The sequence below is a fragment of the Salvelinus fontinalis genome, chromosome 39 (assembly GCF_029448725.1).
Source record: "Salvelinus fontinalis isolate EN_2023a chromosome 39, ASM2944872v1, whole genome shotgun sequence".
In the NCBI taxonomy this organism is placed as follows: domain Eukaryota; kingdom Metazoa; phylum Chordata; class Actinopteri; order Salmoniformes; family Salmonidae; genus Salvelinus; species Salvelinus fontinalis.
In genome coordinates, this window is record NC_074703.1 from 27,104,099 (window position 1) to 27,122,631 (window position 18,533).

The window sequence follows — 18,533 nt, forward strand, 5'->3', positions numbered from 1 at the left end:
AGTGCTGAACTGAAAATTCAAACATTCAAAATATATATTTTTTTATGCAGATGAAATGCCATATTATTTTTTATCATTGAGGAACTCCTGGCTGATATTAATGGAGATTCCACTACGCTTCAATGTTACAACTTAAAGTGAATGTCATTCAGGAGTCTGTCTGACACTAGACGTGAATGTCATTGAGAAGTCTGTCTGACACTAGAAGTGAATGTCATTGAGAAGTCTGTCTGACACTAGAAGTGAATGTCATTGAGAAGTCTGTCTGACACTAGCAGTGAATGTCATTGAGAAGTCTGTCTGACACTAGTAGTGAATGTCATTCAGAAGTCTGTCTGACACTAGTAGTGAATGTCATTGAGAAGTCTGTCTGACACTAGCAATGAATGTCATTGAGAAGTCTGTCTGACACTAGAAGTGAATGTCATTGAGAAGTCTGTCTGACACTAGCAATGAATGTCATTGAGGAGTCTGTCTGACACTAGAAGTGAATGACTGAGTCATCAGATAATGTAAGCACTGAGGCGGCTGTGGCCAGCATGCTTGCTTATGTTGGAGGGACTGTATGAACTGTTAGTTATTGAAACACTGCAGGGGACTCCAGGGAGCCTTCTACTATATAAATAACCTCTTTGGGGTTTTTACTGAATGCATGGTAATGGTTGATCTCTTCTACTATATAATGGATAGTAATGGTTGAGCTCTTCTACTGTATAATGGATAGTAATGGTTGAGCTCTTCTACTATATAATGCATAGTAATGGTTGAGCTCTTCTACTGTATAATGGATAGTAATGGTTGAGCTCTTCTACTATATAATGCATAGTAATGGTTGAGCTCTTCTACTATATAATGGATAGTAATGGTTGAGCTCTTCTACTGTATAATGGATAGTAATGGTTGAGCTCTTCTACTATATAATGGATAGTAATGGTTGAGCTCTTCTACTATATAATGGATAGTAATGGTTGAGCTCTTCTACTATATAATGGATAGTAATGGTTGAGCTCTTCTACTGTATAATGGATAGTAATGGTTGAGCTCTTCTACTATATAATGGATAGTAATGGTTGAGCTCTTCTACTGTATAATGGATAGTAATGGTTGAGCTCTTCTACTGTATAATGGATAGTAATGGTTGAGCTCTTCTACTATATAATGGATAGTAATGGTTGAGCTCTTCTACTATATAATGGATAGTAATGGTTGAGCTCTTCTACTGTATAATGGATAGTAATGGTTGAGCTCTTCTACTATATAATGGATAGTAATGGTTGAGCTCTTCTACTATATAATGGATAGTAATGGTTGAGCTCTTCTACTGTATAATGGATAGTAATGGTTGAGCTCTTCTACTATATAATGGATAGTAATGGTTGAGCTCTTCTACTGTATAATGGATAGTAATGGTTGAGCTCTTCTACTATATAATGGATAGTAATGGTTGAGCTCTTCTACTGTATAATGGATAGTAATGGTTGAGCTCTTCTACTATATAATGGATAGTAATGGTTGAGCTCTTCTACTATATAATGGATAGTAATGGTTGAGCTCTTCTACTATATAATGGATAGTAATGGTTGAGCTCTTCTACTGTATAATGGATAGTAATGGTTGAGCTCTTCTACTGTATAATGGATAGTAATGGTTGAGCTCTTCTATATAATGAATAGTAATGGTTGAGCTCTTCTACTATATAATGCATAGTAATGGTTGAGATCTTCTACTGTATAATGGATAGTAATGGTTGAGATCTTCTACTATATAATGGATAGTAATGGTTGAGCTCTTCTACTATATAATGCATAGTAATGCTTGAGCTCTTCTACTGTATAATGGATAGTAATGGTTGAGCTCTTCTACTATATAATGCATAGTAATGGTTGAGCTCTTCTACTGTATAATGGATAGTAATGGTTGAGCTCTTCTACTATATAATGGATAGTAATGGTTGAGCTCTTCTACTATATAATGGATAGTAATGGTTGAGCTCTTCTACTATATAATGGATAGTAATGTTTGAGCTCTTCTACTGTATAATGGATAGTAATGGCTGAGCTCTTCTACTATATAATGGATAGTAATGGCTGAGTTCTTCTACTATATAATGGATAGTAATGGTTGAGCTCTTCTACTATATAATGCATAGTAATGGTTGAGCTCTTCTACTGTATAATGGATAGTAATGGTTGAGCTCTTCTACTGTATAATGGATAGTAATGGTTGAGCTCTTCTACTGTATAATGGATAGTAATGGTTGAGCTCTTCTACTGTATAATGGATAGTAATGGTTGAGATCTTCTACTGTATAATGGATAGTAATGGTTGAGCTCTTCTATATAATGAATAGTAATGGTTGAGCTCTTCTACTATATAATGCATAGTAATGGTTGAGATCTTCTACTGTATAATGGATAGTAATGGTTGAGATCTTCTACTATATAATGGATAGTAATGGTTGAGCTCTTCTACTATATAATGCATAGTAATGCTTGAGCTCTTCTACTGTATAATGGATAGTAATGGTTGAGCTCTTCTACTATATAATGCATAGTAATGGTTGAGCTCTTCTACTGTATAATGGATAGTAATGGTTGAGCTCTTCTACTATATAATGGATAGTAATGGTTGAGCTCTTCTACTATATAATGGATAGTAATGGTTGAGCTCTTCTACTATATAATGCATAGTAATGGTTGAGCTCTTCTACTGTATAATGGATAGTAATGGTTGAGCTCTTCTACTGTATAATGGATAGTAATGGTTGAGCTCTTCTACTGTATAATGGATAGTAATGGTTGAGCTCTTCTATATAATGAATAGTAATGGTTGAGCTCTTCTACTATATAATGCATAGTAATGGTTGAGATCTTCTACTGTATAATGGATAGTAATGGTTGAGATCTTCTACTATATAATGGATAGTAATGGTTGAGCTCTTCTACTATATAATGCATAGTAATGCTTGAGCTCTTCTACTGTATAATGGATAGTAATGGTTGAGCTCTTCTACTGTATAATGGATAGTAATGGTTGAGCTCTTCTACTGTATAATGGATAGTAATGGTTGAGCTCTTCTACTGTATAATGGATAGTAATGGTTGAGATCTTCTACTGTATAATGGATAGTAATGGTTGAGCTCTTCTATATAATGAATAGTAATGGTTGAGCTCTTCTACTATATAATGCATAGTAATGGTTGAGATCTTCTACTGTATAATGGATAGTAATGGTTGAGATCTTCTACTATATAATGGATAGTAATGGTTGAGCTCTTCTACTATATAATGGATAGTAATGGTTGAGCTCTTCTACTATATAATGCATAGTAATGCTTGAGCTCTTCTACTGTATAATGGATAGTAATGGTTGAGCTCTTCTACTATATAATGCATAGTAATGGTTGAGCTCTTCTACTGTATAATGGATAGTAATGGTTGAGCTCTTCTACAATATAATGGATAGTAATGGTTGAGCTCTTCTACTATATAATGGATAGTAATGGTTGAGCTCTTCTACTATATAATGGATAGTAATGTTTGAGCTCTTCTACTGTATAATGGATAGTAATGGCTGAGCTCTTCTACTATATAATGGATAGTAATGGCTGAGTTCTTCTACTATATAATGGATAGTAATGGTTGAGCTCTTCTACTATATAATGCATAGTAATGGTTGAGCTCTTCTACTGTATAATGGATAGTAATGGTTGAGCTCTTCTACTGTATAATGGATAGTAATGGTTGAGCTCTTCTACTATATAATGGATAGTAATGGTTGAGATCTTCTACTGTATAATGGATAGTAATGGTTGAGCTCTTCTACTGTATAATGGATAGTAATGGTTGAGCTCTTCTACTGTATAATGGATAGTAATGGTTGAGCTCTTCTACTATATAATGCATAGTAATGGCTGAGCTCTTCTACTGTATAATGGATAGTAATGGTTGAGCTCTACTGTATAATGGATAGTAATGGCTGAGCTCTTCTACTGTATAATGGATAGTAATGGTTGAGCTCTTCTACTATATAATGCATATTAATGGCTGAGCTCTTCTACTGTATAATAGATAGTAATGGTTGAGCTCTTCTACTGTATAATGGATAGTAATGGTTGAGCTCTTCTACTATATAATGCATAGTAATGGTTGAGCTCTTCTACTATATAATGCATAGTAATGGTTGAGCTCTTCTACTGTATAATGGATAGTAAGGGTTGAGCTCTTCTATATAATGAATAGTAATGGTTGAGCTCTTCTACTATATAATGCATAGTAATGGTTGAGCTCTTCTACTATATAATGCATAGTAATGGTTGAGCTCTTCTACTATATAATGGATAGTAATGGCTGAGCTCTTCTACTGTATAATAGATAGTAATGGTTGAGCTCTTCTACTGTATAATGGATAGTAATGGTTGAGCTCTTCTACTATATAATGCATAGTAATGGTTGAGCTCTTCTACTATATAATGCATAGTAATGGTTGAGCTCTTCTACTGTATAATGGATAGTAATGGTTGAGCTCTTCTATATAATGAATAGTAATGGTTGAGCTCTTCTACTGTATAATGGATAGTAATGGTTGAGCTCTTCTACTATAAATGAATAGTAATGGTTGAGCTCTTCTACTATATAATGCATAGTAATGGTTGAGCTCTTCTACTGTATAATGGATAGTAATGGTTGAGCTCTTCTACTATATAATGAATAGTAATGGTTGAGCTCTTCTACTATATAATGCATAGTAATGGTTGAGCTCTTCTACTGTATAATGCATAGTAATGGTTGAGCTCTTCTACTGTATAATGGATAGTAAAGTTTGAGCTCTTCTACTATATAATGGATAGTAATGGTTGAGCTCTTCTACTATATAATGCATAGTAATGGTTGAGCTCTTCTACTATATAATGCATAGTAATGGTTGAGCTCTTCTACTGTATAATGGATAGTAATGGTTGAGCTCTTCTACTATATAATGGATAGTAATGGTTGAGCTCTTCTACTGTATAATGGATAGTAATGGTTGAGCTCTTCTACTATATAATGGATAGTAATGGTTGAGCTCTTCTAATGTATAATGGATAGTAATGGTTGAGCTCTTCTACTGTATAATGAATAGTAATGGTTGAGCTCTTCTACTGTATAATGGATAGTAATGGTTGAGCTCTTCTACTGTATAATGGATAGTAATGGCTGAGCTCTTCTACTGTATAATGGATAATAATGGTTGAGCTCTTCTACTATATAATGCATAGTAATGGTTGAGCTCTTCTACTATATAATGCATAGTAATGGCTGAGTTCTTCTACTGTATAATGGATAGTAATGGTTGAGCTCTTCTACTATATAATGGATAGTAATGGTTGAGCTCTTCTACTATATAATGGATAGTAATGGTTGAGCTCTTCTACTGTATAATGGATAGTAATGGTTGAGCTCTTCTACTGTATAATGGATAGTAATGGTTGAGCTCTTCTACTGTATAATGGATAGTAATGGCTGAGCTCTTCTACTATATAATGGATAGTAATGGTTGAGCTCTTCTACTGTATAATGGATAGTAATGGCTGAGCTCTTCTACTGTATAATGGATAGTAATGGTTGAGCTCTTCTACTATATAATGGATAGTAATGGTTGAGCTTTTCTACTATATAATGCATAGTAATGGTTGAGATCTTCTACTGTATAATGGATAGTAATGGTTGAGATCTTCTACTATATAATGGATAGTAATGGTTGAGCTCTTCTACTATATAATGCATAGTAATGCTTGAGCTCTTCTACTGTATAATGGATAGTAATGGTTGAGCTCTTCTACTATATAATGCATAGTAATGGTTGAGCTCTTCTACTGTATAATGGATAGTAATGGTTGAGCTCTTCTACTATATAATGGATAGTAATGGTTGAGCTCTTCTACTATATAATGGATAGTAATGGTTGAGCTCTTCTACTATATAATGGATAGTAATGTTTGAGCTCTTCTACTGTATAATGGATAGTAATGGCTGAGCTCTTCTACTATATAATGGATAGTAATGGCTGAGTTCTTCTACTATATAATGGATAGTAATGGTTGAGCTCTTCTACTATATAATGCATAGTAATGGTTGAGCTCTTCTACTGTATAATGGATAGTAATGGTTGAGCTCTTCTACTGTATAATGGATAGTAATGGTTGAGCTCTTCTACTGTATAATGGATAGTAATGGTTGAGATCTTCTACTGTATAATGGATAGTAATGGTTGAGCTCTTCTATATAATGAATAGTAATGGTTGAGCTCTTCTACTATATAATGCATAGTAATGGTTGAGATCTTCTACTGTATAATGGATAGTAATGGTTGAGATCTTCTACTATATAATGGATAGTAATGGTTGAGCTCTTCTACTATATAATGCATAGTAATGCTTGAGCTCTTCTACTGTATAATGGATAGTAATGGTTGAGCTCTTCTACTATATAATGCATAGTAATGGTTGAGCTCTTCTACTGTATAATGGATAGTAATGGTTGAGCTCTTCTACTATATAATGGATAGTAATGGTTGAGCTCTTCTACTATATAATGGATAGTAATGGTTGAGCTCTTCTACTATATAATGCATAGTAATGGTTGAGCTCTTCTACTGTATAATGGATAGTAATGGTTGAGCTCTTCTACTGTATAATGGATAGTAATGGTTGAGCTCTTCTACTGTATAATGGATAGTAATGGTTGAGCTCTTCTATATAATGAATAGTAATGGTTGAGCTCTTCTACTATATAATGCATAGTAATGGTTGAGATCTTCTACTGTATAATGGATAGTAATGGTTGAGATCTTCTACTATATAATGGATAGTAATGGTTGAGCTCTTCTACTATATAATGCATAGTAATGCTTGAGCTCTTCTACTGTATAATGGATAGTAATGGTTGAGCTCTTCTACTGTATAATGGATAGTAATGGTTGAGCTCTTCTACTGTATAATGGATAGTAATGGTTGAGCTCTTCTACTGTATAATGGATAGTAATGGTTGAGATCTTCTACTGTATAATGGATAGTAATGGTTGAGCTCTTCTATATAATGAATAGTAATGGTTGAGCTCTTCTACTATATAATGCATAGTAATGGTTGAGATCTTCTACTGTATAATGGATAGTAATGGTTGAGATCTTCTACTATATAATGGATAGTAATGGTTGAGCTCTTCTACTATATAATGGATAGTAATGGTTGAGCTCTTCTACTATATAATGCATAGTAATGCTTGAGCTCTTCTACTGTATAATGGATAGTAATGGTTGAGCTCTTCTACTATATAATGCATAGTAATGGTTGAGCTCTTCTACTGTATAATGGATAGTAATGGTTGAGCTCTTCTACTATATAATGGATAGTAATGGTTGAGCTCTTCTACTATATAATGGATAGTAATGGTTGAGCTCTTCTACTATATAATGGATAGTAATGTTTGAGCTCTTCTACTGTATAATGGATAGTAATGGCTGAGCTCTTCTACTATATAATGGATAGTAATGGCTGAGTTCTTCTACTATATAATGGATAGTAATGGTTGAGCTCTTCTACTATATAATGCATAGTAATGGTTGAGCTCTTCTACTGTATAATGGATAGTAATGGTTGAGCTCTTCTACTGTATAATGGATAGTAATGGTTGAGCTCTTCTACTATATAATGGATAGTAATGGTTGAGATCTTCTACTGTATAATGGATAGTAATGGTTGAGCTCTTCTACTGTATAATGGATAGTAATGGTTGAGCTCTTCTACTGTATAATGGATAGTAATGGTTGAGCTCTTCTACTATATAATGCATAGTAATGGCTGAGCTCTTCTACTGTATAATGGATAGTAATGGTTGAGCTCTACTGTATAATGGATAGTAATGGCTGAGCTCTTCTACTGTATAATGGATAGTAATGGTTGAGCTCTTCTACTATATAATGCATAGTAATGGCTGAGCTCTTCTACTGTATAATAGATAGTAATGGTTGAGCTCTTCTACTGTATAATGGATAGTAATGGTTGAGCTCTTCTACTATATAATGCATAGTAATGGTTGAGCTCTTCTACTATATAATGCATAGTAATGGTTGAGCTCTTCTACTGTATAATGGATAGTAAGGGTTGAGCTCTTCTATATAATGAATAGTAATGGTTGAGCTCTTCTACTATATAATGCATAGTAATGGTTGAGCTCTTCTACTATATAATGCATAGTAATGGTTGAGCTCTTCTACTATATAATGGATAGTAATGGCTGAGCTCTTCTACTGTATAATAGATAGTAATGGTTGAGCTCTTCTACTGTATAATGGATAGTAATGGTTGAGCTCTTCTACTATATAATGCATAGTAATGGTTGAGCTCTTCTACTATATAATGCATAGTAATGGTTGAGCTCTTCTACTGTATAATGGATAGTAATGGTTGAGCTCTTCTATATAATGAATAGTAATGGTTGAGCTCTTCTACTGTATAATGGATAGTAATGGTTGAGCTCTTCTACTATAAATGAATAGTAATGGTTGAGCTCTTCTACTATATAATGCATAGTAATGGTTGAGCTCTTCTACTGTATAATGGATAGTAATGGTTGAGCTCTTCTACTATATAATGAATAGTAATGGTTGAGCTCTTCTACTATATAATGCATAGTAATGGTTGAGCTCTTCTACTGTATAATGCATAGTAATGGTTGAGCTCTTCTACTGTATAATGGATAGTAAAGTTTGAGCTCTTCTACTATATAATGGATAGTAATGGTTGAGCTCTTCTACTATATAATGCATAGTAATGGTTGAGCTCTTCTACTATATAATGCATAGTAATGGTTGAGCTCTTCTACTGTATAATGGATAGTAATGGTTGAGCTCTTCTACTATATAATGGATAGTAATGGTTGAGCTCTTCTACTGTATAATGGATAGTAATGGTTGAGCTCTTCTACTATATAATGGATAGTAATGGTTGAGCTCTTCTAATGTATAATGGATAGTAATGGTTGAGCTCTTCTACTGTATAATGAATAGTAATGGTTGAGCTCTTCTACTGTATAATGGATAGTAATGGTTGAGCTCTTCTACTGTATAATGGATAGTAATGGCTGAGCTCTTCTACTGTATAATGGATAATAATGGTTGAGCTCTTCTACTATATAATGCATAGTAATGGTTGAGCTCTTCTACTATATAATGCATAGTAATGGCTGAGTTCTTCTACTGTATAATGGATAGTAATGGTTGAGCTCTTCTACTATATAATGGATAGTAATGGTTGAGCTCTTCTACTATATAATGGATAGTAATGGTTGAGCTCTTCTACTGTATAATGGATAGTAATGGTTGAGCTCTTCTACTGTATAATGGATAGTAATGGTTGAGCTCTTCTACTGTATAATGGATAGTAATGGCTGAGCTCTTCTACTATATAATGGATAGTAATGGTTGAGCTCTTCTACTGTATAATGGATAGTAATGGCTGAGCTCTTCTACTGTATAATGGATAGTAATGGTTGAGCTCTTCTACTATATAATGGATAGTAATGGTTGAGCTTTTCTACTATATAATGCATAGTAATGGTTGAGCTCTTCTACTGTATAATGGATAGTAATGGTTGAGCTGTCTTGTCTTCTTTCTCATTGGTAGCTGGCATCAACTTTGACCTGAACGGGGAGCCATCCAACGAGATGTCTTCAGCCTGGGCCCAGCATGTCACCAAGATGGTGGCCAGGAGGGGCGCCATTCTACCGCAGGACATCTCTGTCACCCCTACAGGGACACCTGGTGAGAGCTGCCACCTGTTTGTTGACATTGTCTGACATCTGCACTCTTCTTTGAGTTCATTGCATTCTTTCTTGAAACGATAACAGATCGTAGACAGTTGGATTGGTTAAAGCAATGGGATAAGGCCTTTGCTTTCACTTATCCAGTCATGTACAGATTCAATCAGGGCCTATGTTACTAGACTGGTTAAGCCAGACTGAATGCTGCACTCACAATGGCAGTATTCAGTATTTTATAACCGGGCTACAGAATTGTCAGTTCAGCCACCAGTCTGATTTAATCCTGCTACCATGTTACCACTATGAGTCTGAATCTCACCCTGCTCTTTCACCCAGTTCCACCGCCAGAGGAGAGGAACAAGCTGTGGATGGTGGAGGCGGAGATCTCCCCTGAGATGATGAAGAGGAAGAAGAAGAGGAAGAAGAGGAATAAGGAGACGCGTCCTCTGGAGGAGCTGGCCGAACACCAGGGCTACCGTCGGCGAGAGTTTGGCACCAGCTCGGTGCCACGGCTACCCAAGCTGCCCGGCCACAGGAGCCTGGTGGCCAATCTGAGGCAGCACCAGGAGGAAGCTGAGGACGTCCTTCCAGGCTCTTACTCTGAGTTTAGGCCCTCTCATCCCCTGCCCTACCAGGAGAGGTACGGAGGAGCCCTGGGGGCATCCTCTAGCCAGAGGAGCAGGTACCCTGACCTCAACCCCCTCTCCCTCAGCGACCTGCCAGAGGACCTCGGCCTGGGGCCTCGCTGCCGCCCCCAACAACCACCCCCCTCCTTCTGGCAGCCCAATGGAGCGTTCCACTACTCCGGGGAGGTGGCGCCTATGGCAGGGGTGTCTGGGAGGACAGACTACGTGGGGAGGTCGCATGGGGGTCAAAGGAGGGCGGAGTGGGGGCAGATCCACTCTAGAACCAACCTGATGGAGGAGGAGCTTATGGATGCTGACTCTGACTTCTGAGAGCGACCATGTGTGGTTGTGGGGTTTTCTGTTTTTTTTACAGACTGTGAGAGAAAAGTGCTGGATACTTACACTTATGGTGCTCTTTTGTCACTGCCCAACAGTCAAGATGAAACAGGACTCAAGTCAAGTTAATTGGTCAGATCTGTCTTATTTAAAGGGAAGGGCTAAAGGAGAACTTATCAGGCCAAGGGTGAGTTTCATAAAAGCTTCTTGGCTTATATCCCACTGGGCACGAACTGGTTGAATCAACGTTGTTTCCACGTCATTTCAACCCCCCAAAATCTGTGTGATGACGTTGAATCAATGTGGAAAACTGATTGTATTTTAAACAAGTCATCAACGTAGGGGCATTTCGTATTTCTTTCACCCAACCTTTAAGCTAAATCCAATGAAATGGTGACATTTGTTGTTGATTTCACATTGAATTCACGTTAGTTAACAACTCAACCAAATGTAAATCAAAACTAGACGTTGAACGGACTTCTGTGCCCAGTGGGGTGGCTCTGAATTTCTCTTAACAAATCACAGTAGCTACAGTTTCATAAAAATGTGTTTAAAAATCTATAGCTGCGTTTAGACAGGCAGCCTAATTCTGATATTTTTACCACTAATTGGTCTTTTGACCAATCACATCAAATCTATTCACATCACATATTTTTCAGAGCTGATCTGATTGGTAAAAAGACCAATTAGTGAAAAAAATATCAGAATGGGTCTGCCTGTCTAAATGAGCAAAATTAATTGAATAAAGCACTTTTCTGTTCTACAAGTGGTCTGGGTCTATAGTTGTGGAGAGAAATAGTACCTCGTTAGCTACAGCTTTTGGGAAACGCCTCCCAGACTAGTCAATGCTGTGTGATTTACCGAAAATCATTCCACTTGTGGCATTGGTCAGAAAACGGACATGACCACCCATGTTGCAACAACTAACTTCTGTTGTCAGAAACATTTCATTGAATGATGGCAGCAGAAGAGGCAGCTCAACTCAACTCAAATTGGATGAGGGTCACCATCACCGACATGATCCCGGGTCACTATCTCTTGGATCAGATATCACTCTTGTTGATTTCAGTCTCATAGCCAATCATTCATTATATGACTTCCAAGACTCTTCCAGGGATCTTGTCGTTCCCTGAGTCATTTCATGCATCTTAGGGTTCATGTAAGTCGTGTAAAGTGGCTTCCTTGTCTCTTTTCCACGTCATTGCTGACTTTAGAAAACTGGACCGGTGAAAACTAATTCCATGTAGGCGTTCTCCATATTGCTTTCAACTAGCCTGTGTTAATAAACAAAATATGACTAGATCTGTAACGATGGAGAGGAAGCCACTTCAGATGATTGACATGCAGCCTCATCTGATGCAGAAGCTATCAGGCTCTGGAAGTTCAATGTCTTTGTATATCATCGTCAACTAGAAGTCTGTACTTTTGTCGCAGAAATATAGAACTGTTTTTATATTGCCTGGTGCAATCACACAAAAGTGAGCTTTTTTCACCTGAGGAGAAAGAGAATTGATTAGGTTTTTATACCAGTGGAAATGAAATACACCACTGAGTGGGAATCAATCACTTCATTTCTTGAAAGTGTTCTTGCACATGTTAGCTACATCAGTTAAATTGTTACGTTTTTATTCTGTACAATTGTATTAAAAAGGGTTATTTTTTTACTGTAGTATGTAGTATTTCCACATGATTTTTTACTTTATTGTCAGCAGTGCTTGACTTGGACTGAAATACAGTAGGTGCCGGTACTCATTTTACATGCTGGTACTGTTTTTATTTAGGTGCAGGAGCTCCACAATACTTTTCAGCTAATATTCTATAAGAAGAACAGGAGCTCAAGCAGTAGAAAAATGTGAGGTGCCGGTACTCAGCTCCGGTGAGCTCCTGCCCAGGTTAAGCATACGTGTAGACAACCTTGGCTATACTTTGTTGAGTTTTCTGTGTTTTTATTGTGCTATGCATTGCGTCATGTTGTCCTAGAGTTGAGCAAAACACCTTTATTCTCTTTGCTTGTAATTATCTGCTACAATTTCTAAATGCATGCTTCTTGTGCTTCTCTCTCTATGTGTAGTGCACCTATTCATTTATTGGGACCTAGGACGCAGTGGAGGCTGCTGAGGGGAGGATGGCTCATAATAATGGCTGGAATGGAGCAAATGGAATGGCATCCAGCCATTACCACAAGCCTGTCCTCCCCAATTAAGGTGCCACCAACCTCCTGTGCAAGGATGCAGCATACTTGTACAAGTCTAAGTTGTTATACTGTATGTTTGGTTGGTTTTCCCTGCTGAGGTACATTACAGATTTGCTCAGCAAAAGGGAAACGTCACTGAAGCTCGTGATGTAGTTGTACCGATGCTGTAACCAAAGTAATTTAGTATTAGTGTCTTTGCGTCACACTCACAGCAGAATAAAGATGGTGCCAAACTACAGATGTAGAATCTTAATGTGATCAACCTGTTGCAGGAGAAATTTTAAACTTGTACTGCATTTGAGGTTTAAAACGGCTTCTGAAGTTTGTAATTTCCACTTTGACTTGATTTTTGCTTACGAAAAATGGATCAACCGCTACAAAAATTGTCATTAATTATAATCCACATAATAACTCACATTTCCTGTTGCTGCAGGATTATGTTTCTGCTGTAGCAAACTGGCTCAAATTAAGATCCTACATCTGTAGTGTCAATGTTATGATAGTCCTATTAGCTAATGTGTATCAGAGATTATTTATCAAATGTCCATGTCTGGAAGATAAATTAAGCAAGCTGTAAAGCACTGCAATGAAAATAACACTGTAACATTTGTTTAATAGATTTGGACATTTCTTGCACCATCAGTGCAAACGAATGTAATTTCCGTTAAAAAAATGTTTTGTGAAAAGACATAAGGGATCTCTCAAGTGTATATGACATCAACTGTAATATTTCTCATGTTGGATACTGACCAGCTAGTTTATTCCAGGGGAAATTAACCCTGCTATACTTTTTGAGGTATTGTGAACATTCTCAGAGCTTTCTTTTGCTGTCAAAGATAAAAATACAGTCCATCTCTTTGTGGGTTCTTTATATTGGCAAAATCCATTTCCCTATTGTCTGTGTAGCTTACTGCTGTTTCTCTCCAAAATCATATCTTGAACACAGAATTGTATTACTTTGATCATGAAGCTGTATTTTTGTATAATTATGTAAATAAAAGGAAACCTAGAATTCTGTTGTTGTTTTTGGATTAATTTATTGAGATTTGTGAATAAAACATATTTCTAGTGTTGATGGTCCATAGTTCTGTTGTTCTACACTTGTTGGAATAATGTTTCCTTTCACATGTAGTTTATAGGTCTCCACTCAGTATGAAATGTTATTTTCCTTGGTAAAGTAAATCGGCCAGGGGAAACAACTGGCCACTTTTGAAAGTCCTCGGATCAATTTCCCCCAAAAAATACAATTAAAAAAAACTCACTCGGGGTCTCAATTTACTGCTGCCAGTTAGAATAGTAGAATACAAAAGGTGCCATTTCGAAATTTGGTTGGGCATCAACAGTTTTTCTCTTGTTAGTACAGTCACAGATAGTCAGTCAATTAGCCCACCATGTCAGCTAACATTTTTTAGATTGTTAAATTAGTTTAGCGTCCAGCTGACCCAACTTAGTTCATGGTCGAATTACCAACAGGGGCCCCATTGATTGTGTTAGTCTGTCTCACTCAGATATTATATTAAAAACTTCAAACAACTGCCCCCACCCGCATCAATGTTGGCCATCCCTGAAATAGGTCTACACAGCATGACAGAAAAAACATATTATTCAATAGAACATATTTCATCATAAACAGCGTAAGTTATGAATTGGATTTTCAAACAAAGTTGTTTTATATTTAGAATGAGCACAGGACATGACACAGAGTCACTACACATCCCAGAATGCAGTCGATGGAGAAAAACAAGATATGAGGATGATCTACAATTCCCACGAGTTGTTTGGAGACATGCATGTATGTCATCAATGGTTAGGACGCGCACAGAGAACCGCTGAGGAAGGGGATTGAGTTGATAAAACCGGCGTGGTATTAGTTCTATGGGAATTATAATCAATAATAATGTCCCACATTAAAGTTCCTATTGTTGATACGGAGAGGCGTAGGCGGATGTCCACGGCTGAAAGTTCAGGTAAGAACAAACCGTAAACGTTCCTTCTATCAATCTCGGCGGTTTCCTTAGCACGCGATATTCGTGCGTTTGCAACATTGTAACAAATGTTATATCGTACATAGACACAGCTCTCAAGGTACACTTTGGCATTTGTTTTGTAAATTTCATAGAAGGTTCGACATTTTGAAAAGCCTATATTTGTGCCTTGTCAGTTAGTGTTCAATAGTTAACTTTGATTAAAATCACCTGTGTTGTGTATGGGTAGACTGCTTTCCTTAGATTTCCACAATATTTAATTTGTGCTAAGGAGCCCCTAAGTATTTTTTTTACACTTAATATATCCAGGATAACCAGGCCTCACAACCCTGTTTATTCACAGTTCCTGTGACAAACATCTGAAATCTGCTTGATAATTTGCTCAAACACCCAATATGTATTTCTGTTCACAGATATTGGAACCAGATTCTGAAAATAGTTTATGGACTCTTTATTACCAGAGAGATTGTAGGCTACACTGGACTATTACTTAAGTCAGGGTTTCCCTAACTCGGTCCAGGGGCCCCCTGGGTGCACGTTTTGGTGTTAGCCCTATACTACACATCAAGCTTTGATCATTCGAATGAGCTGTATAGTGTCAGGGCAAAAACCCAAACGTGCACCCAGGGGGAGCCCCAGGACCGAGTTTGGGAAACCCTGACTTATGCTACAGTAGTGGTAAGATTACGACGACAGGAGGAGGAAAGCTCAATTTAAGATATGTCAACATGAGGAGGAATGCTTTCACTACATTTGTATTTAATTGAAAATATTATCAATCTGCTTTCCCTCAGATTATGACAACTGTGAGTCTATTGATTGACCTGCCCGTCTCATAATTGAAGTTGCATGAAGACGATGTCACATGTTGATAAAGAATCCCTTCCCTTTGTTCAGTTAGGAGTCTTGGGACAGTGATGCTCATCTTAAGTCCTGTGGAGATTACGTTTAGGGAATGTCAGGAGAGAGCATGTTGGATTTACAAGTAATTGTTGCTCTTTGGATTTTCCATGTATGACCATTTCAAATTCTCTGAATTGAACTTAGGAAATGCTGCTTGTCCTTTTTAAAAGACATGAAGTTGTAAAGTTATCTTGCTCCCCTGTCAAAGTGGTAAACCTCCACAGAGGCATTAGAGGCAACATTTCTGTGCATCGTCATGGTGCTTGTTAAATCCACTAACATTTGAAATCCATAGATAATGTCATCAGTCTCACCAGTATCCCTGCACTGAAGAATTGGGTGTCGCTGCATGTGACTGTCAGGAGCTTTCCGTTAGTCACGCACTGACTTGACGGGTTTAGTGCATTGGTCCACACAGGTCTCACATGACCTGACCAACTGGGATCCAGAGTTATTCCTGATGAGGAGAAACTCCTGGCCATAGTTAATGCCATATGGATTCTGTTTGTCTAACACTGTTGAGTTTAGTTCTTTGGGGGATACCTACCTCTACTAATAAATGTATCATTTTATTCTGAATGTTTTATGCAAGTTTACCTGCATCTTCTCAGATGTAATTTGTTACCCTATACAAGTTATGTTGATGAATAAAGACTTATAATAATGGAGACTTTGAAGGTTAGGTTATGTTTCATATCAATGTTTGTTTCTCTCTCATTTGTCCCCTCAGATACCCAATGGGACCATGACCCCAGGGTCTACCGCCGTACATCCCAGTGTGACAGACTGTGTGTGGACATTGGCAGCCATGTGGCCGAGACCCCCTCCCCAGATGTCTCCCACCAACACACCCCCAAATTCTTGTCTGCACACAAAGGTGAGGATACAGCCTGTCCTGGCAGCACGTAGTCACAACCAACACTGACTGTTTGCTAAAGTACCCATGATGCTCTGTACAACCGATAGCATTGGTGTAATATAGTTTTTTGGGGCTGGCTAAGCTCTACACCCTTGGGAGAAACCAGATTCATGAAATTCTGCTATATCAAATCATGTTTAAATGTCCGTATGTTAGTGTGTGATACTTCATGGAAGACCGCTCATCCATTTTTCTTGTCTTATTTTTTCCTCGTCTTGGCCGGACCATTTCGTCCATTTGTTTGGCAACCTGGTGTCTGTTCCCTCAGGAGGCACCACTCCTTGTCACTATGGGGAAGAGGTTTGGCAGGATGGCTCGAGCTTGAGGACCACCATCCGAGCAGAGAATGAAGTAGAGGCAAACAAACTGGCCAACAACTACAGGGTGGGTGGAGTGTTGGACACAACGGAGAGAAAAAACAGCCTGGCAGTTTCTGTCTTCCATGTAAAACAGTTTTCATTTGAATAATTTACAAAATATCCCTTCAATTTGGAAGTGATTGTGTGTGTGTGTGTGTGTGTGTCTGGTTGTGTGTGTGCACATGTTCAGTTTGGCTTCAGAAAGTGGAAGAGTCACGTGACTGAGAGGCCCATCGAGGACAGGTCGGACATTGTGAGGGAGCTCTACTCAGAGCTGAACTTTGTCAGACCCCAAGGTTAGTGTCTGTCCTCCTGCTCCTAATTCACTTGCCCCCTGCAGAAACTCTAATATGACGATCATTAGAAAAGGTGCGGGTCGTGTTCAGTAGTCACCAAACGGAGATAACTGCCCCCGGAACGGGGAGATACTATCTGCACATGTCCAATAAGAAATGTTGTTTTTTGTTTTCCGCGGCAACGTTTTTGAAAACATTTAGCTACCATGTGCCCTAATGAACACGACCATGGCTTGATGTGAATCATTTTCTAAATGTTTGATGGAAAAATACTCAATATTGCAGTGTTCTATAGATATAGAGTAGACACTATATGTTGTTGAATAGAATACACTGTCATTTGTTTTATAACTCTTTGATTTCAGGTTCATTGATCACTTGTGGAAACATAGCATACTTGATTTTATTTGGATGGTGGATCTCTTTAGCCTACCTCTTGGTCTGTGTCCTAATGTTTCTGACCATCATTGGAGTTCCTTATGGTAGGAACCCCTTTCATCTAATACACACATTTATTTTAATGTTCTTTTAAATAAAATCTGTATTACTTTACGTTGGGATGACGTAAATCTGAATTTCAATTCTAATATTTTGGGGTCTGGAATCTTATTTCAGGGAAGCTGTGTTGGAAGTTATCATGCTACTTTCTGTGGCCATTTGGGAAGTCCATACTAAAGGTAACAGTTATGACAGTGGTTGATTATGCTATTGTCTTGGCTCGTTCTCCATTGATTATTGCCTGGTCAGGGTGACGTTTAGCCTGGAGGAACCAGCTTGATCGCTGTGTTCATCATTCTCCTTGCTCCTCATACACCGTTACGACAACTAGGTCCAACAACTCAACAGTAAATAACTAAAGACTTGAACACCCAGCTATATTCATGGTCTTGTTAGAAGTGTGTGCAATTGTCACCTCAACACTCTCACTCTCTGGGCCACATTTTAATGGTGTTATAGTCAAACTGATGCTCCTGATACTATTGTTTAGTGTTTGTTGGAATTTATCAATAAGGTTTAATAATGTGTTATTAAGGCTGTTATTGATGTTAGGTCTAATCAGACAATACAGATCTTTTTATTTCCATCGCTCACTTGCTCTCACACATTCTCTCCTT

At 37.6% G+C, this 18,533-nt stretch overlaps 2 protein-coding genes across 2 annotated transcripts in view; both read left to right on the forward strand.

Annotated features, from left to right (window-relative positions):
- Positions 1-13,968, forward strand: part of smo (smoothened, frizzled class receptor) — a 30,107-nt gene extending 16,139 nt beyond the window's left edge. Inside the window, exons 11-12 of the mRNA XM_055906107.1 lie at positions 9,664-9,801; positions 10,137-13,968. Coding sequence (XP_055762082.1) covers positions 9,664-9,801; positions 10,137-10,756 — 758 coding nt within the window. The 3' untranslated portion in view covers positions 10,757-13,968. The remainder of the gene's footprint in view (positions 1-9,663; positions 9,802-10,136) is intronic.
- A 727-nt stretch (positions 13,969-14,695) lies between these two features.
- LOC129838731 (uncharacterized) overlaps positions 14,696-18,533 on the forward strand; it is a 9,253-nt gene continuing 5,415 nt past the window's right edge. Inside the window, exons 1-6 of the mRNA XM_055905887.1 lie at positions 14,696-14,923; positions 16,575-16,721; positions 17,032-17,147; positions 17,313-17,418; positions 17,784-17,900; positions 18,034-18,095. Coding sequence (XP_055761862.1) covers positions 14,854-14,923; positions 16,575-16,721; positions 17,032-17,147; positions 17,313-17,418; positions 17,784-17,900; positions 18,034-18,095 — 618 coding nt within the window. The 5' untranslated portion in view covers positions 14,696-14,853. The remainder of the gene's footprint in view (positions 14,924-16,574; positions 16,722-17,031; positions 17,148-17,312; positions 17,419-17,783; positions 17,901-18,033; positions 18,096-18,533) is intronic.